This window comes from Triplophysa dalaica, chromosome 8 (assembly GCF_015846415.1).
Source record: "Triplophysa dalaica isolate WHDGS20190420 chromosome 8, ASM1584641v1, whole genome shotgun sequence".
Taxonomy (NCBI): domain Eukaryota; kingdom Metazoa; phylum Chordata; class Actinopteri; order Cypriniformes; family Nemacheilidae; genus Triplophysa; species Triplophysa dalaica.
Window position 1 is genome coordinate 20,202,964 of NC_079549.1, and position 25,919 is coordinate 20,228,882.

Here is a 25,919-nt window from a genome sequence, read left to right on the forward strand (position 1 = left end):
CTATATGCCTCCAAAAAAAATTAAATAAGTCTTGTTTTAAAAGAATCGAATTTTGTATTTTTGTCTATTTAGTTCATCTGTAATGTGAAGGTGTTGTCTGGCTTCAGATCTTTGTTATGGTTTGGTCTTTTCTCCTTGTATTTAAGAACCTTATCTCAGAGCACATCTGGTATTGTTATGGTTTCAGTGATGCTTCAAACATTTATTATCAAACTGGCAGCAATAAGATGCTTTAATGTCGTTGTATCTACATTTCTATTAACCATTTTTTAATCAACAAAAATAGTTTGTTTTATTCAGCCAGTCAAACGTCACATTCATTAGACGTGTAATGTTTGAATGCATATCTATTGCATTGCATGATATAAATTTACTCTACTGACGGCTGGAAACATTAAAGCATTTTTCCCGGCCTCAAGGACTGTTTGTTAAAGGAGCGAGTCTGTTACTCTTCCATCAGCCTGTCGTGCTGTGCGGTACAGGCCTGTGACGTTTGCAGGTCATGATGCATGTGTCAGTCCTGTGAACAACTTACATTTACACCTGTCCTGTCAGTCAGCTAAATGCCATATGTCTTTCTCTTTTCCTTCGTCATAATGTGTCTCATTTACAGAACGTTTCATTCGTCTGCGTTAAAGTGTTAGCCTTCCTGTTTACTTGCTTTTCTAGATGTAGGTTCAAAATAAGCCACACAAGAATCCTGTTGAATGTAAAAACGTGTTTAGCTTAAATCTCAGGACATTTATCCTTTTGCATGAACGTGCAGATGCTGTAAGTTAAAGGTGTTTGTTGAGTTTAATTTGGTTTTGAGAATGGCACACTCAACCTTTCTTGAAGATGTTGTCGTGCACGCTGTCAGGCAACAGAATGCTTTCAGAGAGTGATGAATTGTGGGTTGTGAGGAAAGCCCTTATATGGAGATTATTTGGGCGTGTGTTATGCTAATTGAGGTTTAACTATGCGCTCCCTCATTTATTAGAATCTTGTTTCATAAACATGAGATGGAAAAGTAAATGTTCCTCAGGGATTTTTATTTTATAGTTGACCTACAGGAGTCCTTAAAAATACTTTAACAGTTAATTTAATAGACACAAAATTTTTGTCTTTAGGTCTTTGTTGCTCTGACCCTCCCAATTTAAGTTTCTTTGATTTTTATTGTCTTACATTCTTTCTCTGGCTTGTTTTCCTCTTTCCTTTATTGCTTTGGCTAAGTTTAAATGTCCACCACCAATAGCCTGATCGTTGCAAATAATGAAAAGAAAAGGACGTTATAAAAGATAAAGATCGATATATTTATCTTAAAGCCCTTTTTACAATTGTTTTCTAAATGAAAATGTTTTTGCTGGTTCTGTGGTACATGATCATAGAAGCAACAGTTTTGGGAGCTCAGGAAATAAAATTTATGCTGAACCTATTGTTATTCCCACATAAACTTCATGAGAACAATTAGTTCTAACTTAATCGCATTATAAGGGTGCATGTAGAATAGATGTCGTCAGTGTCTCTCATCTTGGCCTGAAGGACCAGCTTGGTTCTCTGGTTATTTCTGACACTGGAATGTGCCAGGCATCAGATTTTGTGATGTTAATAGGCCGCTCATTCTCCAGTTACGCAGGAAGACATCACAGCTATAAATAAGCTTCCAGCTCTGGAGTTTTGTCTGGGCTTTATTCAATTAGAGTCAGATTGAAGGGGAGAGAACATTTTGCCTAGTTTACTCTTTCAATATTCTAGCACAAGAATGATAGATGCATATATATATTTATATATATATATATATATATATATATATATATAGACTACCTTGAAATAGTGTCTGTGCTGTCCTGAAATTCGTACTAATTTAGATTCGGAGACAAGAGGGCAGGATTGCAGTATAGATGGTTAACATGTTTATGCATTGCAGACAAGTGTTTTTGGGTGGGTGGCCCCAACATTTGTTACATTAACTTTTTTTATATTAGTCGTGTTGCTTTATAACTTTAAAATTAAGGTTTAGATTTTGGTTACGCATTGAAGGGATAGTTCACCCCAAAATAACATTTCTTTCATGAATTACTCGCCCTCAAATTGTTTGAAATCTGTATAAATGTCTTTGTTCGCACAACAAAACCACAACTGAGCTTTCCACCATAGTTTCTAGCATTTTTTTTTACCAGTTTTGTTCTGTTGAATACAAAATGAGATACTTTGAAGAATTTAGTAAAACAAACAATTCTGGTGCATATTTGACAACCATTTTTAAATGTTCTACAATGGTACCTAAGTAGTCTCAGTTGCTAACATTTTTATATCTTTCTTTGTTTTTAACAGAACAAAGACATTTATACAGGTTTGGAACAACTTGTAAGTAATTCATGACAGAATTGTTGAATTATGCCTTTTAAAGTGGTACAGAATCAGATATGTACCAACATTTTTGGCAATGACCGTTTATATGTCTATTTGGCTTTAGTTACACTCCTACAGTATATTGTTGCAAAACAATTCATGACTTAATGCATAGTCTTCATGATTTTCATGAAAGAAGCATTATTTAAGTATTATTATAGCAGATTTCCTCCACCAGACACTAAAATTAAAGTAAACTTCCAACTTCTGTGTATATATTTGGTCTACATCAGCTGACAGTCAATACAGTGCTACTGTATACCTCCTGAGTGAAAAGTTACAATCCGTTTATTGTTGTAATGTGTCTGCTGTGTCTGTCTCTTCTGGGAACATCTCATCCGTAATTGCACGTTACACAGAACTGATGCTAATGTCAATATTTCAATCTTTCAAAAGAATCATCCAGTATGACGTAAATGATGCATAGAGAGACTGTATGTGGAGAGAAACCTTGATATCTTCAGGTGTATCATTTTGACTTGATTAGGACTTTTGCTTTCTTTCTAGTGGTTTTCTCAAGAGTTTGTTTGCTTAAGGATGAAAAGTGATATTTTCTTGTATTATCAACTTAATGTACATGTGCAAATATAAGTAATCTGTTCAAAGGATGATTTCAGACCGTGAATCTGTGGAAAAAAGTAGTTTTTTATCACCCAACCAGCTTGACATTGCAACCTGTGCCATTGTTTGGAGCAGGATGAGATTATATTTTTGCATGGTTTGCGATAAAGGAATTCAAGTATAAGAGAAATTAGAGCAGACATTACAATTAAATGAGAATGCTTAATTGGCTGTGACTCATCTCAAAGAAACTGAACATATTTTTTGACTTTTCTTTCATTTAAAAGTGTTTTTGTATTTGGGATTTGGCTTCATCTCCCACACTGAGCTAACGGAGCGCTATCTCCTTTCAGAGCAATTACTGCTGTGTATAATTTTCCATTGGCCTCACAGGTCGAATGATCTACTCGCTGGGTGGAATCCCTTTAAACGTCATTTGTATGTGTGACTACACAAAAACTTTGATCCCCAACAAATTGCTCAACTTTTGGAGTATTTTTGAGTTCTTTTTGTTAATTGACCATTGCAAAATGACAAAGTTATTAATTTATCATTAGCACATATGAGTCATGGAAAATTACGGCAGCTTTCAGTTAATGTTCTGTTGTTTTGTGGGAGGTGAAATGAATATTTCACCACTAGCGATGAGAATGATGCATGCTGAGGTACATTTTGTCACTTTAAACAATGCATACAGCTGTTCCTCCGCCAGTCAGTCATTTTCTGCCTATCACCTTTCCTTCGTCAAGCTGAGAAATTGGATTTAGAAATACTAATTCGCCACATTAGAATAAACCAAGTTAATAAGCATTTATTCCTTCAAAGTTCTTTTTAAAAGTGATGAGCTAAAACCTCCCCAGGCTGCATTGAGACATTATTGCTTTTCCAATCTGCAATTGGTTGCATTCTTCATGGCTAGAAAGCCCATTTCCTTCAAGAAAATTATTCTTTCCTTTTGACCGTCTTTACATTAACACTTAATGGTGATCCACTGGTTTTAATTTTCTTAAAAGCATCTTGTTCACTTTGCTTACGTTCTTGTTGGCCTTTAGCGTGTGGGTGGCTTTAATAATCCTCTGGTGTTGCACTTTTATATCTCCTTTCATTAAAGCCGTTTCCTGCCTTTTAGCGTATATACCTTGGTAATTTTTTTCCGGTAAATCCAATTTGCTGTGTTGTTTTAGCCAGAGATCATGCCCAAAGACTGCCAACTGTCTGGTCAATTTATTGACAGATTCACATTCATCACTTATCAATTCATGATTTTCTCCAAAAAAGTCAGCATATTTTTAAAACAAAACATTTGTGGGCTTATTTATGTTGTAGGACTTAATATAGCAGGTATGGCATGAGATTGGACTTAATGTTTAACTGAACGAAAGTCCAGGTCATAATTTTGGGAACTTGTTCTGAAAAAAATTAATGTAGTGTTAATTAAAATTGATTGTACTACGCTTTACTTTAGATACACCCCATTTAAGTATTGTTGCTAGAAATAAAAACATAGCAAAAGTTTGACTTCACAAGATGAAATTGGAATGAAAACCTTTGAGTCACCAGCATTTGTGACTGTTTTGGGGTGAATTCAGAAACATGATCACAGTACATTCATTTGAGACCTTTCACTCTCTTGCTTGAATTTTATAACATTGTCACGTTTGCAGTCTAGACCTGTTTTTTTACTAACACCTTTTCCAAGGTATTTCTAATCCAAGAAAGATGTGAGAATTATTAAGGCTGAGCTCAAAGTTGTTTTGGACTTTGAGTGAGTCATTTTGTACTTGTCGTGGTCTCTCTCTCTCTCTCTCTCTCTCTCTCTCTCTCTCTCAAACAAACAAATACACAGAAGGACATTTCCATTCTTTGCTCTTGTTCTCTTGAGAAAAGGATTTTTAAGCATTAATGATTGTTGTGTTGAACATCATGTTTATTGATGCAGGAAATTAGTGTAAAAGTGCTGTGAGCAATGTGTTCGGAATAGTATGGTATCACACCTGCCTCTCTGACAGCCCTGGGCCCTGAAAAATTATTTGAAGAGTTTGGGTTTGCCGACATGTTTGACAAGACTGGAATTTTGTAGAGGAGCTTGGTCTAAATCTGTGTATTGAAGCTAAACTGCCAGAAACACTTTCTTTCAGCACTTTGCTACCTGTTTGTATTGTCACATTAAATAAACAATTTATGATTGGAATATTTAATATTTTCCATAATGATATTCAGACTCTTTCACGCTCAGTTAGTGGTTCATATACAATATTAAACAGCTAGTTCCAGCTATCATTCCGATATAGGCTTTGTCTTGTTAAAGAAATTTTGAAATGCTGAAAAATACACGTTTTATACTGCTGCATTTAAATGAATTTTTTTGTTAAACGTTTATATTTTTGTTATTGCATCTCATTTAGTCTTAATAATAACGTGACCTGTAGCTGAACAATCTTTTTTTATCTAAAATTAAGTAAATTGAAATTTGCTTTATATACATATACAGTATAAGACTTTTAATGGTCCCGGTCAGATTCATGGAGGCTCAACCTAAACAATACAGTCTTGTTGCTGTATGTCGCTGTGGCTATGTAAAAATTACATGTTGATTGAGTAGATTCAGAAACACAGCTTATCCTTTATTCATGACCGTTTTATGCAGCAGCAGTGGATGATGAAGGTCAGCAGCACATTGGAAGTGTGGATATGAAGTGCTAATTGATTTCTGAAAAGTGTTGTTGTTATGTGAAATCAAAAACAATCTTCTAAACTCACTTCTATGCGAATGGAACACACCCCCCTTCCTGCATTGCTCTGCCCTCGAACTTGCTGTGCAACAGAGGCATGGAATGTTTAGCTTTATTATAGCTAAGACCACGCAAATAATAATGCATTAAAGCGGGCGTAACACAAAGGGTTTCTGCCAATCTCATATTAATCTTGTGTGCCTATAGAGTAGTATTGCATACTTCGTATCTTCAAACAGTATTTAGTATAATCACATCAATAAAAGATAGATACAGCTTTAGGATTGTTTCCGAAAACATACTGCGCGTGTGGGGGGGAGGGGTAGGCTGAACCAAAGCACGTGCGCACTCATTGTCAGCAAAACACAGACATGAGTTTCACTCACCGCATTCGGTTAATCTTTTAGCGCTGGGACGGCTCAATATATGAGATTCAAACGATCTCCAAATCCAGCATTATATCCACAGTTTATAGAACATTCATCACACATTTGCAGTGAACAAACAAACACCTGAACTTCGCGAACGTATGTTCTCTCTCCTGAACACATGGAAAGTGTTGCTGTGCATGCTCCTTCTCCAGCTCTCCTGTGGCTGTGCCACATGCTTTTCCGGGAGAATTGTTCAACAAGGGACTAAGAAAGGTTGTTGCGAAACGGTTTTATATGTTCGAAAAAAACTTTCCTAAACCTGTATGATCGCTGCGTCAGTGTATTGAGCACAGAAATACTACTTAATACGCCCAACTCGTTTTTTGACAAGTTGACCATGTTAAGCATGAGAACACAGCACATTTAACATTGTAAAGAAGCAAGAATGTATGACACATAGTTGCAGGGCCACTTTAATAAAATAAGCGGCACGCTGTTTCCAGATAAACAATGACTCTCAAAACTGCTCCGTTAAACATCTAATATTACAACGACAACAACATATCTTGGTTCTGACAAACAGCAAAACCAATGTTCACATACTGATCCGACCCAAAGCAACCTCCTCGGGGGTTATTAGACGATCTTGCTCTCCAAGCCTTCACCATAGTATTGTGATTGCTAGCGTGTCTCCACTAATAGCCTTCGCCATATCGCGGGTAATAACGTCTAAGCTGGAAAGTTTTTATTATAATAACACAGGTCTCAGCTCCTGCCTAACTTTTATCCTTCTTTTTTATACGTAAAATCTACAGACCCTTTACTTTAATGTAAAAAATAAGACAATGTTCTTTCTGCAGTCTTTCCAACGCCTACTTGCTCTCTTCCCTCCGTCAACATGAGCGGACTGCTCCTTACTGTCGATTGGCTACAAGTTTGTTTTGGTACTTGCCCAGAAACCGTTTTTGAAAAAAGACTTACCCTGCCTTTAAGGGAATTATGCGTGTTGAGTATATACTGTGAAGTTTATGTGTCTGTTATATCTGATTCAGTATGATGGCAAGATTGTTCCTCACTGCAGTAGTTTTGAAACTCACTTTAATCTCTTTCAATCTCACAGCACTACAGGGGCACAGTCAGGCAGCCATTATACCTCAGTTTGATCGTCTCTGTGTGTTGGTTCAATGTGTTAAAGGATGGTCACAGAACGAGGGGACTTCCCCAAACAGACTGCACTTGTTGCTGTCCTTCAGGGTATGGATAAATACCCATATTGTGTGTGTGTGTGTGTGTGTGTGTGTGTGTGTGTGTGCACAGACATGTGCTTGTGTGAGTAAGATTGACTCTTAGAGTGTTACGTGTGGACTGCCAATGAAGTCACATGCTTGAGATGATAAAATAATTCAAGGCAGCAATGATCAGAGGCTACAAGCACCCATTGCACTACTAGACAAAATAATTATTTTAATGGTTTTGATTGTTTATTACCTTAAAATGAAAATCCTCATCATTAAGTAATTTCAAACCTGTATGATTTTCTTTCTTCTGCGAAACACAAAAGAAGATATTTTGAAGAATGCTGCTAATAAAAAAATACGTTGGTCCCCATTCATTTCTATTGTATGGACACAAAACCAATGTAAGTCAATGGGGACCAGAGTTTTTCTGTTACCAACATTCTTCAAGATATCCTCTCTGGTGTTATGCAGAAGAATGAGTCATCAAGGGTGAGTAAATTATGACAGAATTTTCATTTTGAGATGAACTTCTCCTTTAACAGTTAAAGCTTGACTTTAAAAACGTATTGTTAAATGCTAAAATCGACATGAACTTCATGTTACCAAATGCATTAATGGTAACAAATACAACCATTGTTAAGTATTACAGAAAACGTATACTTTACTGTTAATTTATATATAATTTTTTTTTTATTAGTATGCTGTACATTTTGTTATTTACATTATGCTGTCATTAAATTTTTTAATTTACATGAAAAATACTTGATTAAAAATTACATTTGTCAGTTACCAGGGCAATTGTAACAAAATTTCACTGCAAGGAATATTAAACACAATTACCAATACCATTACATCCTAAATAGATTATTTGTATTTGTAGTGTTGCGAATTTGGCGACTTTGTTGCTAGATATAGCGACCTATTTTTCAAAAGGCTTTCTGACTAAGCCTTGGCGACTTGGCGATACAATCTGCTTCGATTCTACTGCCTCGCGACAGCAAGTTTTTGCCTTCCCTGCGCAGCACAACACACTTTCTCTCAAAAAAGTGGTATCTGTGAGCGGCAGGGAGAAGCAGCACATTCAGTTCATACCGCACTGACCCAAGAATTACATGCACATGTACAAACAGTGTTTCCAAGAATTAAATTACTTATTGACCTTGTTTGAGCACTTATGATTCAATGATATACTGATATTTATTTGATATATTGTATACGACAGCTCAGAGAGTAGAGACATGAAGCAGACCTGAAGCGCTAATGCTTGTTACATACTACCTTTATGCAAATTAGGGTTTGACGTCATCTGGCAACATTCAGCGTTTTTCAGGCAGGCTTTTGATACTTTCCATTGAAAATAGTTGGGAACACGGTGCATTTGATATATATTCCTTCAGCTGTCAGCTGCCTCTATATCACAAGCTCTGTTTGGCATCAAATTGCTTTTTTATACACATATATTTGTATCTGACACATAAATTTGTACAGCAATATTATTCGCTAACCGTTATAAGTCAAGAAAAAAGGTATCAGTCATCAAAAATATATTTACAGTTTTTCATGATTGCTTAAACACATTTCTTGAAATGATGGCTCCTTTTCTCGAAACACTAAACACAGATCCATAACTTCTCACCAATTTCCCTCAACATCCTATTTTCAGCTCAAAATTAAGCTCTCTCCTCAAAACCATTCAACCTTGCTGAAAAAACCCACTTTTCCCCCAGATATGACACACAAGCCCTCAAAAACACTCACACTATAACATAGTCTTAGACACTGGTGAGATCAATTCAAAACACTGTTACTGAAATCTTTTATTGGGATTCAAGAATAGAATAATTTGACAGCTCATTGTCTATTACAATATACAACATAAAAGAGTGCAGATAGAGCAAAATGCAACAATGAGCTTTAGGAAAAAATATAACATTTCACTACTGTAAAGTAGATGAAGATGATCTTGGAAGACAAGAAAAGTTCAAAAACCAAAGAACAAAATGAACCAATTATGCAACACAATACAGTATACATCTGCACAAATTACATTTACATTCATGCATTTAGCAGATGCTTTTATCCAAAGCGACTTATAAAGAAGATAAACAATACAGTGAACACTTCAGTTCATTAAATTGTGTTTTCTGAGTGAGAACATGGTTAAACCTTTGCAAGATGAGGCTTTTTTGTGTGGTGTTTGTACAAGTTGTTGCATTGTTCTGAAACTTTGTTTATGGTTGTGAGAAAATGGTGCATTGTTTCATGAATTGTGTTGTAGCAATTGAGAAAAACTGTAATAGTCGATGATTCAAGAACAATTCATTTATACACATAAACCAGCATGAGGGCAGGATTGCTTTCAGAATATTACAGATGTGTTTGATCAGTCTTCCACTTTACCACACAGTTGCCCTTTACAAGCAAGATTTTCTCTATCTGATATGTTTACATGGTTTTATTTCATTATCATTAGATTTTACAGGTGGCTTGTGAACAGTGATATCCGTGTTTCCAAAAGTTATCATGTAGCAGTTGGCACCTGATAAACACTATTGAGAGTCACTATTGTCCTGCTCTGTTTGTTAAACCATTGATGACTCCTAAGGGAGCAGAAGACTATTATCAGCAGCCACAGACATTACCCATAATGCTCTTTAGACTTTGAGTGCATCTGCAGTGCGACTGCATTGTTGTTCAGGGGTGTTTTTTGTTGGTTTAAGGGGGCATACTCAAATGGGCAGGCGTTTCTAAAAGCTTTACACCAACTTACAAACATCAGTGACAATTGCTTTAATTAGGACGAATGGAGAATCGTGTTTTTTTGCTTTCAGTGATTTCAAGCAGTTGTTTCCATTTAAAATATCAGCTGAACATGTAAAATGTCCCTTAGGAGTAGATGTGTGTTAAAACTAGACATGGATTTCATTGACGTTTTATGCATTTGAATACATCATTGATAGATCTCTGATCTGCAAATTCTTCTGACGTGAAGCAGTTCGGCAGTTTTTAGTGCAGATGGGATCAGGATCACACTTAAACACAATTAGGCTTTAATCAGGACACACATGACTGATTTCAGTTAGTCTGTCCTGCCTCTCAAACCCCTTACACTGACCTACTTTCTTATAGCAATGACACCAATTTCATCTTATTTTTCTGTTGTAGACAAATGCTGAGCACTAACATTAAGTGGCAAAAGTGCAAGTCATGGATCATTTCTGATGAGGAACTTATTTGACTTAAGTCATAGTCGAACAGGGATAGCTATAATATCTGTTTGTCAGAAGGACGTAGAGATGAAACAGGACAATTTTTATGACAGAAAATTGTCATGAGCCAAGGGTTCAGATGAAAAATAATTTAGTTTCTACGATGTACAATTCAAACGTTATAGGCAAAAATGTATGTAAAAGTTTGGGCTGTTGGTGTTGCTATGAGGTTTGGGTTAGAGACTCAGTTGTTAACCCCTAGTAACTTGTTTAGGCCTAGAACAAACTTTTACACTTCTCTAATAATAAAAGTTGTAAGATGTAAGATTCTCCAAAAGAAAGGGAGATTTCCACTGGAATAAACTGCTGTCTCAATCGAGAGAGACAGAGAAAATCTTCTCCAGAAAACAAAAGAATACAGTATATTTTGAAGAATGTGGGTTTCGTGTTTCACAGAAGAAAGAGCCATACAGGCTTTGAACAACATGAGGGTGATTATTAGAACAAATGACACACAAAATCTTTAACAAAGTTTTTCAGATAGTTTACCGATTTTTTTTTTATGTTTAATTTTCATTGACTTAAAACATCATCTACATGTTAATAGGAGGCCAAAACTGAGGGACAGATGACGCTTTCATAAATGTCTATTCAGAGTCACTACAGAGCATCACGTGAGATGACTATGGACTCTGTGGTGCTTGTTGAAACCATCGAACAGCATTTCCTCGGCACTCAGACCATTAACCTCCCAGCTTCGGTTACTGTAAGGGATGATTAAGCCGGATTTGCTTCGATCATTTTTCGCAGAGTGTCTATGAGGCACCAGCAGGCTCTTAGAGAACCATCTGCCGTGGATTGATGCCATTCTGCAGAGGGAAGCAGGACCCTTTGTCTTCATATTGCTCTATTACGGTGTATGTATGCTGATTTGGATTTGCCAGTTTAAAGGGATAGTTGGTTTGTTGTGGGTCCATTTTGGCCACATTGTAGTTTACATGATATTGCTTATGATTTGGTCATTTTTTTCCTCTTTGATTTAAAAAAACATATTAGTCCTTTACTCCTCTGTGACTATTGTTCCTTAATGATGATGCAGTGTTATCCTTTTCAGCCTGACACAGAGTTAGGCTATGTGATCTCACTCTGAAGCCTTCTGGACTCTTCTCTCAGCCTGACACGTTGCAAATGAATGTGTGTTCAGGGAGGCAGAATTCTATTTGTTTGCACATTCTGTGTGTGGAATGATTTATCTGTATGCTGCTTTCTGTAGCACCCTTGCAGACATAATGGTGTCTGTCTGACTCAATCTCCAGCCTGTATTACACATGTCTGGCCCAGATTTGTGTTAAAGGTATAGTCCACCCAAAAATAACCTTTGTGTGTATTATTTCATTCTTGTATGAAACAAAGCAAGCAAGATTGAAGGTGTGAGCTTCTGTTTTCAATACAGTCAAAGTGGATGATGATTTCAATTGCCAGGCAAAAAACACGATTAAAGTCTCTTAAAAAAATTGCTCATCAGAAATCTAAACATCTATAGAATAAGATGTAAGATAATAAGAGTTGTTCTCAGAGAATATAAAATATGCTTATTTTCTTTCCAATGTTTGAGCAGAACCCACAGAAACAATTTATTAAGGTATATGCAATTAAAAAATATATACATTTCAGGATCGTATATTATATCAGATTTTCATTACACATTTGTTATGGCCTAAAGAATTAACAATAGAAATATTATCACAACATTTATTGCAAAAAGAATTTATAATTTATGTTTTCTCTTTCTTGGCCAATGAATCAGACTTAAAATACAAGAGGCAAAGAGAGTTTGTAACTCGTGTGGCTATAAAGACAACATGTTAAATGGTTCAATACCACCACCTACAATGTTGATGTGTCAACCATTTGTTGGAAGTCAATTTTTTACAATATTTTTATATGTGTAGTATTAATCACAATATCAATAATCATGGTTAATAATATCATTTATTTTCAGTATGTGTAATATTTGAGGAAATATTTTCTGAAAACAAAAATGTGACCCAGTCTATGAAATCCAAACTAAAGTCTCATAATCTAAATTTGAGATAATGAGCATCACAGTTTGATTTTAACCATTGATTTCCCTATCGTGATTTTAATATTTGACGTGTCCTTACTTAGTCAGTATTGAAGATATCAAGGTTATGTTTTCAAAGAATGTTCTTTACATTATAAAAAACAATAAATGTCATAAAAATGATTTTAGCTGGATTTTGACACACTGGGTCATATCATTACTGGACAAAATGTAGGGAAGTTTTTACTGCAGACATTGAAATACAGAGCAAGAAACATGTGTCATGTTGTGTTTCACAGAGGAAAGGTGATCAAACAATGACAAATTGTTTATTGCTTGATAAACACATTAAAATGTGACAAGCACCGTGACACACATAAATACACTCATGAAATCCCAGGGCCCTCTTGATTTATGTGACTTGCTCTTGTTAAATAGAGTCGTTTTATGTTATAACACAGTGCTTGTAGGGCTTCTGGAATTGCTCCCCATTTCATTAGATGGTTCCCCAGGGAGAGAGGAATGGGAGGCCCTGCTGATCCAGCCATGGTGTGATTTCTATGCATGTGCAGCGTGAATTAAGTCCTTTACTGGAGGGACTGACTCCTGGAGGACTACTCGCTGCTTGCTTTAATCACTTCAACATATCTCACACGTTGCGGCTGCGTAGCGAGTCATTCACATTGAGATGGAAAACCATTATTTTGCTGCCCGCTGGGCGGTCACAGTTATGAGTGAAGGGTTCGTGAGACAGGCTTGATGCTGTGTTTTGAAAAGTGCTAAAATGAGTCACACTGCAGTTCTGCCTCTGTCTTTGGTTTAATGTCTCAGTGTTGTGATTTATCCTCATAAGAGCAGCGATACTGATACTGATAATTCTAGAGATTATCAGAAATTGCCTTCTTCACTTTACTTATTAATATTGAATAACTCCCATAAGAGAGAAAAATCACAGATGAGAACTCTGTTGTTTAGACATCAACGTAAAATGTAAAGCAAGGGATTGTTCACCCAAAAAGGAAATTTGTCATGTCACTATTTGCTCACTCTTGTCATTTCAAACCTGTATGACTTCCTTTCTTCTGCAGAACACAAAAGAAGATATTTTGAAGAAAGTTGGTAACCGAACCGCACCGGCACCCATTCACTTCTACTGTGTGGACTCAAAACAAATGCAAGTGAATTTTGTGTTCTGCAAAAGAAAGAAAGTCATATAGGTTTGAAATGATAAGAATCGCAGAATTGTCATTTTTGGGTGAACTTTCCCTTTAAGTCTCCAGCGTCACCTGGGAAAAAACCTCGAAAATATCTGATATATTAAATTCAACCCAACATTGAGTCAAAAAATGAACAAACCAAACTCTTGGGTTATTAATTTAGCTATGCTGGATTGTTTTAGCCTATTGTTGGGTCAATTATAAACATTTTCTTGGTAAATTTACTTCAAAAGTTGGGTTCGACCATTTTTGACCCAACGCTAGGTTAAAATATCCCAATATTTTGAAAATAATGTACGAAACTCTAATGTTACAGCTCCATACTCTTATATTGTCCCATTTGTTTCTAATTGTATGTATCCTAGCAATTTGAAGATAAATATCTGAGACTACTTTGATCCTAATTTAAACATCCAAGAATGTCAACAAATCTACTAAACTATAAAAAAGCAACCTCTGAGCAAAAAATATGGTTTACTTAAAACTTTGTAAAAATTGCTCACTTTTCTATTCTTTCAAATATTTTTCCATCCCCTGCATGTTTTTCTTTTTACGAAACCCCGGTACCTATTCAGTTTCATTGTATAGCCTTTATGTTTCTTTTGTTCCACATTTCCAAGTGATATTGATTTGACAGGAAATGAGGCAAGGTAAATAATGACAATTATTGGGTAAACTGTCTTTCAAGATCAATTTATAAAATCAACAGAGCAGGAAAAGAGAGAGATGGACCACTTGATTTGATATTGACCAGTGAGAGAGCCAGAGATGAAAAAGAGATACTGTGTATATTATAAAAACACAGGGAAGAACTTGTTTGTTAGATAATGTGTTGACTCAAACAGAAAATCGATTCTGACGTCTGGGAAATACTAATTTAAAGTTAAATTGAAACATCATCAAGGGCTTAATACATGACGGGTGGTTTGCAAGGCATTTGTGATTTCAGCCAAAACAGAAATCTGTTTCAGAGGCTTAATTTATTTGTTTGATATTGTCAATTTTGGATTGTACGCATGCGACTACACGCATAAGACCAAATGTACCAGGTGAGAACAGCAGCACACAGAATAATTGGAAGAAACCATCAATCACACTCATTATGGCAAATGACGAGAATTAATTGTTTTGGGTGTCTGGATCTCTCACAACCCCACTTAACGTTCCTCCTCAGCAGGCGGCAGTCTGTATAATGAGGGCTGTTTGGATATGAAAAACAGCAATCCATTTCAACAGCCCTTTCATTTAGACCACCATATATTTCCAAGCGCCTTTCAAACGTATTTTTGTTGTACGACATGCAAGTTGATGATGTATCTGTACGGCTATGGATCGCTGTTGTCTCCTGAAATTAAAGACCTGGAAATCGATGCGGCGTCCCTTGACCCGTCTGCTAACGTCGCAGGTGCGAGATTACTCTATAATTTATAAAATCATTATGCAAATCTGAAGCCGCACTAGATTGCTTTTGTCTTCTCATTATGAATATCTGATTCCTGTCCAAGGCATGTCAAATTGTATAAATTGTTAATAAACCAAAATATGTGAATTAGTGACAGTTATTTTCAACCCAGCCGCTGTTTTAATAAACCACAAAAATGATTATATTTGACCCCAAAATTGGCTAAAACTAAGTTATAACCCAATGGTCGGGTCCGTCCCTTTTTGACTCAACGCTGGGTTGAAAATAACCCAATATTATTTGTGTATATATCACTGTGCGTAATGTGCAATGTTCACCATGCACGGATTTCATTTTCAGTTGTAAAGTATTTCCAAAACGGGCATCTCCACACTGGTATTTAGTTTGTGTTGAATATAAATATTTACATTTATGTATTTGGCAGACGCTTCTAACCAAAGTGCATTCAAGTTATACAGCATGTTTTATACAGAAATGCTGTACCAACTGCAGGACATTTTCCATTAATTCACTAGCAAAATAACTATATATCATACTGTTGCCATGATGTAAATATATTCATTTCTCTTATGACATTTTGACTATACCACCCACAACCACCTCGGGGGGCAAAGAAACAACAACAATTGAAGTATTTTGAAGACGTGCCGGTGGTGTGCTGTCAGACCTCCATCGGCTGGAGGCAGCTCTGACGTCACAAGCATTGATCCTGCATGTGAGGAGAGGAGACTCCACTACTGTTGTTAAGCCTCTGAATTTGCTGATGCTGGGCAGGAGAGATGCTCTGTGCCTCAGTGCAGCAAACAACAGGAGGTGAGGTGAAAAAACAACGAAAAAATCAAAACTGGATATAGTACCCCCTAATGCTAAGGCTCAAGAGCACTGACTCATTCTTTAGATTTTTTTTTAAATGAGATTTTCTCTCTCTCTCTCCCCTCCCTTCCCCTGAAACGCGGCAGGGTAGTGGTTTCTCTCCCTCTCTCTTGCTCTCTATCACACGCACTCCTTCACTCGCTGCAGCTGGCTGTGTTTGTTATCCTGCGCTCTTATTGGTCTCTTCTCAAGCAGCCTATCGATGGTTTGCAGGCAGCAGTGATTATTTTCCTCTGGGATTCCCGAAGCACAGAAAAGGTGCCGGCTACCAAGATTTATTTTCTCTAACGTTTGAGCTACTCTAAACTGGAAGAGCAACAGTGGAATATCGGCAGCCGTGAACTTTAAAATACTGTGGTTTTGTCGTCAGTGAGCATGTTTAGAGCAATCAAGTTGTTAAGAAAGAACTTTAACGTTTTGCAAAAAGGTTTTTTTTCCGAAATAGTGCGTCTCTCGGTTGGGTACGTTTCCATTTTCCTTGTGGCTTTTTGCAGCAGTCCATGCTGGATTCAGATCATGCTTTCGGCGAGACCATCAGGTCACCGTCGGGTCTGACCGTCAATCCCCAGCTTCCAGAAAGCATCACTCCCACCTCTGTCAAACGCAACAAAAGACCAGGATTGCTCCAAGCGATGAAGAAAATCTGGTCTAAGAAACGATTTCAGGTGAGTCTTGCATGTCTCTTTATGCATTCTGTTTGACTGTATGTTAAATCGTAGCTGTCTGTGAGTTGGAGTTTGACTTATGGGTCTTGTTTGGGTTTTGTCAACCGGTGGACTCTAAGGGGAGTCTGTGGGAAGCTTGACCCAATTCCCTCCTTTTTGCGCTGCATGTTCACACTCGCGCCCCACCCTTTTCTTGTAAACAAACGCCGGCACCCATCTGCCTAATTGCGTGAGTGTGATTAGAGTTGAATAGGTGAACGTCAATGGCTCGTTTAACCAGATCCTAACGCATTCTGGTTTATCCTAGAATTATGAGACAGGATGCCCCGGAGAACATACATGACAGTTCCTGCTTTGCTATTAAATCATATTGGGGTCTTTCATTAGGGAAGGGTTTCCAAGATAATATTATTTTTAATGAAATGTTTTATTGTAGAAACCAACATTAATCTTGATTTGTATTATAGTAGATGCATATGGCATTTTAATGTCAAGTCAGCATTTTGGTTAAATCCAGGTCCAAGTGCATGGAAAATAAATCCATTCCTTCCTATGATGCATATGTTTAGAGATCTGTATACTATAGCATTTTTAAAATGTGCCTGCTTCTAATTTAAATGCTAAGTTTGAGGTTTGGGACATCTTTAATTCCCCACAGTCTCTAAAAATGAATATGTACTGCCAACAGCAACACATTGGAAGGCTTTTTTCCCTTAAAAATCTGTTTTCTTATGTGAGTGCTACTTGTGCAAAAACCACTACTATGATGCCAGGCGTTGCTATGCGGTTGCTAAGGCATTGATAGGTGGATTCCACAGTTTCGGCTAGGTGTTTCTTTGTATTAAAATCACTAGATAAATGTTTGTCGTCTGTTATTGCCCAAAATGTAGAAGACTATTTGATTGTCTTTATGTCTGGTGCAGAATAACTTCCATTCTAAAACTCAGGAGATTAATGTTAAATGTTAAATCAAATGTCTCACGCCAATGTATGAGCAATACTAGCGATGCTTGACTTGGCAAGAAGCACTGGTCGATGAAATAACAACACACAGCCTGTCAGGTGAAAATATCAACCTTGTACAGCACATAAAGTAGAAATTGAGCAATCTGTGTGTCATCGAGCGAGAGTCTATGAGACCGTCTGCTTTTCACAATTTGTTATTTTATGGCATTTTAAAGGTGAAATATGAGCTCCTTCATCTTGAGGTGATAGTGAAGATGAAAGGAAAAGTGGGTGTGAATGGAGGGGGGTTGAAAGAAAAAGATAATTGGATCTTGGTCACAGACAGAGGGAGGAGGGTGGATGAGGTGGATGTGTAGCTGAGAGACCAGACAGATCTCGAACAGGTGGCTGAGTCAGAATTTCAGATGTAGGCTAAATAGTAATGTAATTCTCTGTCGTGTTAAATGAATAATATTGATGTATTTCCTTCATTTTCGGGTGTTTTAGGCTGGTCCAGAATATTTGCTGTTACTGGTGAAACCCCTGCTGGAAAAACAATTGAAACCACTGCAGAAATTCTAGTGGTCATTAAAATACCATTACAGGCTATTAGCTTTTTTATTAAAACCATTTCAAAGTTTATTTTTGTAATGTGTTTTGGACATTATTCCAATAGGATTGAAGATCCCACCAATATAATCCATCCCATGCCAGTAGACACTATTGTAATTTCCATTAAAATCAATACAATTCCCATTATAACCAATAAATCCCTAAAATGTTCTATTGTTGGTTTTATTTGTTTAAGCAGGGACTACTTTTGTCGTTGGTTGGGAAACAATTTCCTAAAGGAAATATCAATATACTCCTAAATGTTGGATGTTTTTGATATTTCAGATTAATTTTTGGTATACATACTTTCAGAAATAGATATTATATTGGCAAATTTTGGAAAAAAAAACCCCAATAAAAACCATTAAAGAAATTCTTTAGGTTTCCATTCCAAATAGCATTATGAACCATTAGCTTTTTCCATTAAAACCATTACAAAATTAATTTTGGTGGTGTGCTTTGGGCATTATTTCCAGTAGGATTTAACATCGCACCAATAGAATCCATCAAATACCAGTAGATACAATTACAGTTTCCATTAAAACCATTACAAAATTAATTTTGGTGGTGTGCTTTGGGCATTATTTCCAGTAGGATTTAACATCGCACCAATAGAATCCATCAAATACCAGTAGATACAATTACAGTTTCCATTAAAACCATTACAAACACCTTTAAAACCATAACAATTTATTTAAAGGGTTCTGTTATTTTTTCAGCAGGTTAAATATGTATCCATCTCTAATAAAATGGTCCATCTTTTTAATACCACCAAATTTTGCCAACATGAAGTCCTGGCACTTGGCTGTGGCTTAAGTCTACTGGCTATTTATAAGGGCCAAACTCATTCCTATATCCAACTCCACCATCCACTTTCAATAAAAATATATCAACACAGCACAGGAATCCGTACTCAGCAATCCATTTAACGAGGTGTGTGCTGAATAGAACACGCCTCTAACCAGAATGTTTGATGAATATCGATATAGTGCTGCCCGAGCACTGTAATAATCTTCAAAAATGCCTAGTGAACACATACAAACTCAGCAGTGTATTGGAGAGCATCAATCACGCGAACCCGTTGTACCGATTCGGAAGAGTTAGCAGACCCAACGGGCACCAGAAAAAGAGAACTGTGTTTCCTAAGGTGTGAAGTGATTCACATGCCGCATTGGCAGGAGTAATGAAAAGTTAGACTGGGTGAGATTGAAATAGGCCGTTCGCTCGGGGCTGAGAGTGCGGAGCTAGAGGACAAAGCAGATACAGCAGGCCGGATTAGATAGAGCCAGACGGCATTCATCAGAGCTCAGTGTGTTCCTAACCGGGCAACAAATAAATTACCTGCTGACCAAAGGCCACGATGATTCATCAAAAGAGCCTGGAGTGGCTTTTATTCATCAGGAGTGAATGACTATGGTGTGGGCTGAAAAGCAAAGTGGAGCTCTCCAAGGTACTGAATAACATGCCTCGGACGATTTTGTCGGATGAAATAGACTCAATGCACGTTCACTTCCCCGTTTCCACCCAGGGTGTGAGAAAAACATCCACTGCCCCAACAGAGCTATTAATTTCTACCTTGAGGTGTGAACATGACTGAGGATAAGATGACTATATTCTCTCTGCTTACATGAAGTTGGCAGGACAATTACAATAAACAATGTTCGTCAGCATTGTGAGACTGTCAGCTGCCCCCCGTCTAGTAAAATGGAGAAATAATTTAAACTATACATTTAAAATGGACAGCTTGGATGGCAATTCAGACAGAACACGCCTCTACGTCTAAAAGGCAATTATTCATTATTTTTTTAATAAATGTTAACGTTCTCACTTACCTCCCATTGTTATGAGTGTGATTTTCAAATCATTAATATTAGGCTATATGTATTTTCTCAGCACGCAGTCAGAATCAGATGACAGACGAGACCATGGACATGATTAACACCTATAATCATACCTCTTGCAGAAGTTTCCTGTTACAAAGCAATCACAGGCATTTTTTACCTTTCCCCTGATAAAATCCTATAGATTTATATTGAGGGAAGTAGAGACGTTTTAAAGGATTTGTATACAGGAGAGTGGGCTCTTTTGACTTTCCCACCTAGCATCCACACTGCAATGTCTTTAAAACATTTATACTCTATAGCAGTCATATAGCAACACCCTAGCATATTGCAGGGTGGTATGAAGATATAAATCATTTCAGCAGAATAAAAAGTCAACCCGATTTTCTATTTGGTGCATATGGGGAGTGGGCGTGGCTAACTCCCATGCAGTGCTCCAGCCCGTGAGATTAAGAGAAGAAACATGGAGGAGGAAAATTATGCAGATCAGGAGGACAAATAAATCAAGAGAAAGGGGGTCTTTTGATCATAATTGCCTCCCCTACCCTCGCATTATGTACTCAATTGTATAAGCTTGCTTTAATTGTAAGCCAAAATGTAATTCTTAATGTAATGATATGCTGCAGAAGTCTATCAAGATGTGTGGTAAAACTCATTTGGATTTGTTTTTTATTTTTATTATCCTGATAGGGCAATGGATAGTTTTAGTTCATAATGTTTAAGGGGAAGAGGATTCAATTAATTCCGTTGTTGTTATTGAATTGGAATGAATAATTAAATAATGCTATCAGTGATTTTTTATTTTATATTATTTATACAACTTATTATATATATTTTGTTTAATTGTGTTTCTTTGTTGTTGTTTTTGGCCAAAGACTCACGTTCCAAATACGGGTGAAGGGATAAAGTTTGTAACTATTAAATCTTTGTAACTCTCTTAAATAATATCACAAATTCACAATAACATCAGTATTCCATATATCTATTATAACGGCTTTATATATCATGATTATTGTCAATACCAGCAGAATGTAACACCCCTAATATTTATTCAATGACTGAATGTTAAGAGTAGAGTGGGCAAATCCTGTTTGCTGTCTGGCCCAGAAAGATGAGCGTCCCCTGTGCTCTTCTCGGCACAGATGGCTGGATGAAGATCCCCCCTGGTGGCCTGCTCACAGTCAAAAGATCGAGTGTGCATTTGGCAGGTCACTTTGGATCATTGTCAGTTTGGAGAATGTAATTGAAGCCTGAGGGCCCTCTGTTAGTAACAGGTTTCCGAATAAAATGGCAAGACAGGGAGACAAACCAAAACTTAATGTTCATGTCAGCTCTCTGAAAATATGTTCATCAGTTATATCAGAGATCATTCATGTGTGTAGCACACAAACCTAACAGAAGAGGTGTATTTTTTTCGGGCCGTCAAACGATTAATCGTGATTAATCACATTCAGAATAAAAGTTTGTGATATTCATTTTGTATTCATGAACACATACACATAAATGCATATATTTAAGAAAAATATAACAATTGATAAACTACACAGATATATATTATGTAAACTCAAACCTTTATTCTGGATGCAATTAATCGCGATTAATCAATTGAACAGCCCTAATTTTATGTGCATTTTTCATGAAGGATAGACCATCATGTGTATTTTTGTGGCAGTTGAGTTGCTGTTTTAAGCTTTGACTAATGAACACAATACACGAATGCAGATCTTTTGCATAATGCATGTCATTTGTGCTGTGGAGTGGAACTGACTTTTTTGTCCATTAAGCTGGCAAACTTGGAGGTTAATGACAAATTAACTGGCATCGCATCTACAAGAATTCTCCTCCGCCTATGAATTATTTAAAGCTTTTAATGCCCTGTAAATGTTTGCTTTACAGCAGCGGAAAGAGCCGAGCTCACGCAAATACGGTCAAATGACTGGCTATCACTTCGTCCCAGTCCCCCTTTCTTTTATATGCCCTGCAAACCTCCAATCAATGGTGTCTAAAACCGATGGCTGCCATCCTCAGCTAATGCTGTTAGGAAGTTGAATCACAAAAGAAGGGGTTGAAATGACTTATGCCTCAACCATTAGGATTTCATTTCTGCCTGTAACTAATGTATTGAGAGCGACAGACAGCCACTGCCCACTGCGTCCTCAGTGCCGCTTCGGTTCACTTTCCATCCATTGCCAGAATTGGATACAGGTGGATATGAAGTTACTGGGAATCACATTAAATGTTCCACTAAATGTAGATGAATATGTTTAGGAATGGAGGAAGATATTGCATGCCTTAAAGCGCATCTTAGATTTGACAGTTCTGCTGCAGAATTAGATCATCAAGCATTTCGTAGAGATGCTCTCATACTTGTTATTTACCAGATGCGTTTTATCCAAGGTGACACGCAGGCACGTCAACGCCAACTAGATCAGTTTTTTTGCTTTCAGTCACCAAATGCCCTACATTAGATATAAAATCTAGGTTAGCAGAGCAAAGACGGACATGCTTTTTCGAAAACCAACCAGAGGTACAAAACGTTAGGTAAATGGCAGTTATTAACGCTTTTGTTTTTCTACTTTGGAGATGCCTTCTGAACTGTTTGTCATGGTTGTTTGCAAACCTCACACTTTAAGTTTAAAGTGCTACTGATAATTGTGAGCATGCTCTAAAATGTTTTTTTCTCTCTTTCTCTTTCCAGAAGAACGGACACTCTAACCGAACATTTGGACGGTTTACTCATGGTGTGTTTGGCTTTATAGTTAACAGGTTATTACAAGACAGATTTTACAATACCGCTTCAGAGTCTGTCAGTTATCTACTGTGTCTGGTCTTTATTTAAAACCAAGGATGCTTTGAGGAACTATTGACAGAAATGCAGTGTGATATATAGATACAGTATATATCTTTATAGGTGTATAAAGACCTAACATAATGAAGCGTTATGTTTTTATTGCCTAAAAATGAGCTATTTAAATCTACATACAACGCGGCTCCCCTTTCATGGAATTCGCCAGAGCCATTGAGAAGAGAGTCACGTCAACTCAGTTGACTCCAATGGAACAGTTTTTTCACAGCAATGGCGGTTAATGGAGGCCTTCAATATTTCCCAGAAGTTACTAGTTATGGAGCTCCGACTAAACAGACCAACTGAGGTAAACTTCTAACCCATTTAAAGACAAAAGCCATTTAATGAATAAAAATAAAAAAGAAATAAAGCATTTTAAGAGAAAACATAACTTCCTGGAACTGTCTGAAGGCTCCATTAATCACGTGAAACTCCGGCGTTTTGGACTTCCATTGGCACAACTCTCTCTTAATTGCTCTGGAATTCGCCATGTTTCTACATTAGCCCTAAAGGGACAAACTGCTTTCCTTCGTCAAAGAAGCAAATACGTGACGACATGTTAATCCTGTGAGAGCCACCATAGTGCTTCCAAAGGGGGGAGGGACGGGTGGAATGTGTTTCTGACCCTGTATACAGAAGTGTGCACACTGCACAGACATTTGGAGCCTCCTCACGTTGAAATGATTATAAATTTATAAAATGCTTTTTACCTTAAATTGCTTTATATTACATAGTTATTCGAGCATTTATCACTTTGAGCACCCTTGCGCTATACAGCATATATAATTGTAATGAGTTTAAGAATCAAGCCCCTCCATTATGAATGACTACTAATGGGAATGTCATTTATATTCATGTTTGATAGTTATAAAGCAATTTAGTGTGCATTATATCAGCCCACACACTCAATAGCAGACAGTTAATGTATCCTTGGTTTTAAATATTGACCACATTTTTTTTAATTGTCACATGTTGTTGTTGATATTCTTGTTTCGATTGAATTGTAATAAATCATTGCGTTTTGTTATTTCCTTTGTAGTTTGTATTACTTGATGTGATTTTGTTGTAGACATGTCAGTGCTTGTTGCCACCGTCCGTGTGATTGGGTTCAGCGGGTCTTGCAGGACAGATTTTCTGAAATTGTCTATTCGCTCGCTCCGATAAAGAGGAGCTTGACAATGAATCAATCCACTTTATGTACAGAGGCACATTAATCTCGGCATCAATAATGCAGATAGCTTAGCAGTGCTTAGCATTGAAGCAATTTATGCAAACTGCTGACACATTTGCACTGATGTGATGAGATTTAGACGTGGCACCCTACAGTATAAAAGCTCTTTAAACTGAATCAATGCCTTATATAATTGATCATACATGCAGAATTTATTCGTGTTATATTCTTCATTTGTAAAAGACGCTCTTCTACATAATTTCCTTTTTTTACATATGAGTGTTTAGAGGGAAATGTCTCTGATAGTTATTAATATTTACAAATAGCACAGTGCCATTTATGCATTGACAATTCACATGTCTCATTTTATTAAATGTAGTTAATCTCAATCTCTGTATTTTAAATAAACTATCAATTTAAAGTGTTGAATGGAAAATTACGCTTTACCTTCTCTAACACTTCTTTAACACTTCACATTGTTTTTTACTCTCTTTAATGAAATCACTGTTGTTTGGAAAGTTACTTTTAAAATAGACATTTCCAGCTTACTCGTACAGTAATGTTAATGTAACAGTTGTGCAAATTGGACATATATTTTTTACACAACAATATCATAACTATAAATAGAACTTTATGTAAGAATCAAAAATATTGTGATATAAAAATACCAAAATGGTGCATGTATGTGAATCAATATTCGGATCCACCTTAAAAGTCTCACACCAACCATAGAGAAAAAATGTAAAATGCTCGCTCCACCTCGCTCTAAATCTGTAGTTATAGAGCTACATCTAAAAACAGCTTGTCCTGGAAAAACAACACTGTTGAAAACAACAGAAGTGCATTACTTTACTCAACAATGCCTATACGGCATTATAGCTACTTGAAACTACTCTCCAACATTTTAAAATGGTAAACCATTGGATCGCAAAGTATGCTTGTTTACCTTCTAGCAGTTTATTAATAATATGAGATGAACAAACGCAAACAGATGGCAGTGATTTCGTACCGCAAGTTGCCAGTCAGCCGAGGCCAGTTAATCTAGGCGAGTTGTCAGCAAAAAGCTGTCAGGAGAATGTGTTTATTCAGCAGTTTGTAGCTGCATGTCTGCTTTACCAAGCATGGGATTCGCCTATATAGTAACAGTGATGTCTTGTCTCGTTTTCTCCTCTGCCACTATGGAAGCGAAGTTTTCCGCTCCTGTCGGAAGCAAAGTTATGGTAATGTTTGTTTTTATCTCTGTGCTCTCTACAGAGGTCAGTCCTCTGTTTTTCCACCATGCCACCCATCTCAAACACCATTTTCATTTACTCATTTCATTTATCACTATGGGACAACTCTAGCTTTTCCTCTAGAGTGGTACCCATTTCCTTACATAAAGTAATATTTTGCTTAAAAGAATGTTTGTGTATTTCGATCTTTATATCAGCGATATTAATCTTCTTTACACGTGCTCTCACGTAAACTCAACTTTTACAAAGCTTTCTTTTGTTTGATCGGTTCTCATTATGACTCGCTTGGTTTGGTTTGTAGCTTAATGTTGTATTTCTATCTCAGACTCAGAGACTACAGAAGACGAAGCCACTGAGCCACAAATACCCCTGGAAGGTAAAGAAGGGGCCAGAGGTTTTCAAGATGAGGCCCAACGTGTGCCTGCAGGTAAATATACCTTCAATATTCTTTGCTTCTTATACAGCCCAATTTTAAAATTGATCCTATAACAAAGCATGCATACAAAAAGTTATATAAAGTCAATATTA

General features: G+C 36.8%; 1 protein-coding gene across 3 annotated transcripts in view; it reads left to right on the forward strand.

Moving 5' to 3' along the window:
• LOC130427223 (striated muscle preferentially expressed protein kinase-like) overlaps positions 1-25,919 on the forward strand; it is a 30,523-nt gene that overhangs the window by 2,152 nt on the left and 2,452 nt on the right. The window contains exons 1-4 of one of the 3 annotated variants that reach the window (XM_056754482.1): positions 16,335-16,745; positions 22,842-22,884; positions 25,350-25,379; positions 25,717-25,818. In XM_056754482.1, the coding sequence (XP_056610460.1) occupies positions 16,581-16,745; positions 22,842-22,884; positions 25,350-25,379; positions 25,717-25,818 (340 nt within the window). In that variant the 5' untranslated portion in view covers positions 16,335-16,580. Of the gene's footprint in view, positions 1-16,334; positions 16,746-22,841; positions 22,885-25,344; positions 25,380-25,716; positions 25,819-25,919 lie in introns of those variants that run through there. The other 2 variants (XM_056754483.1, XM_056754480.1) reach the window with 2 other exon arrangements.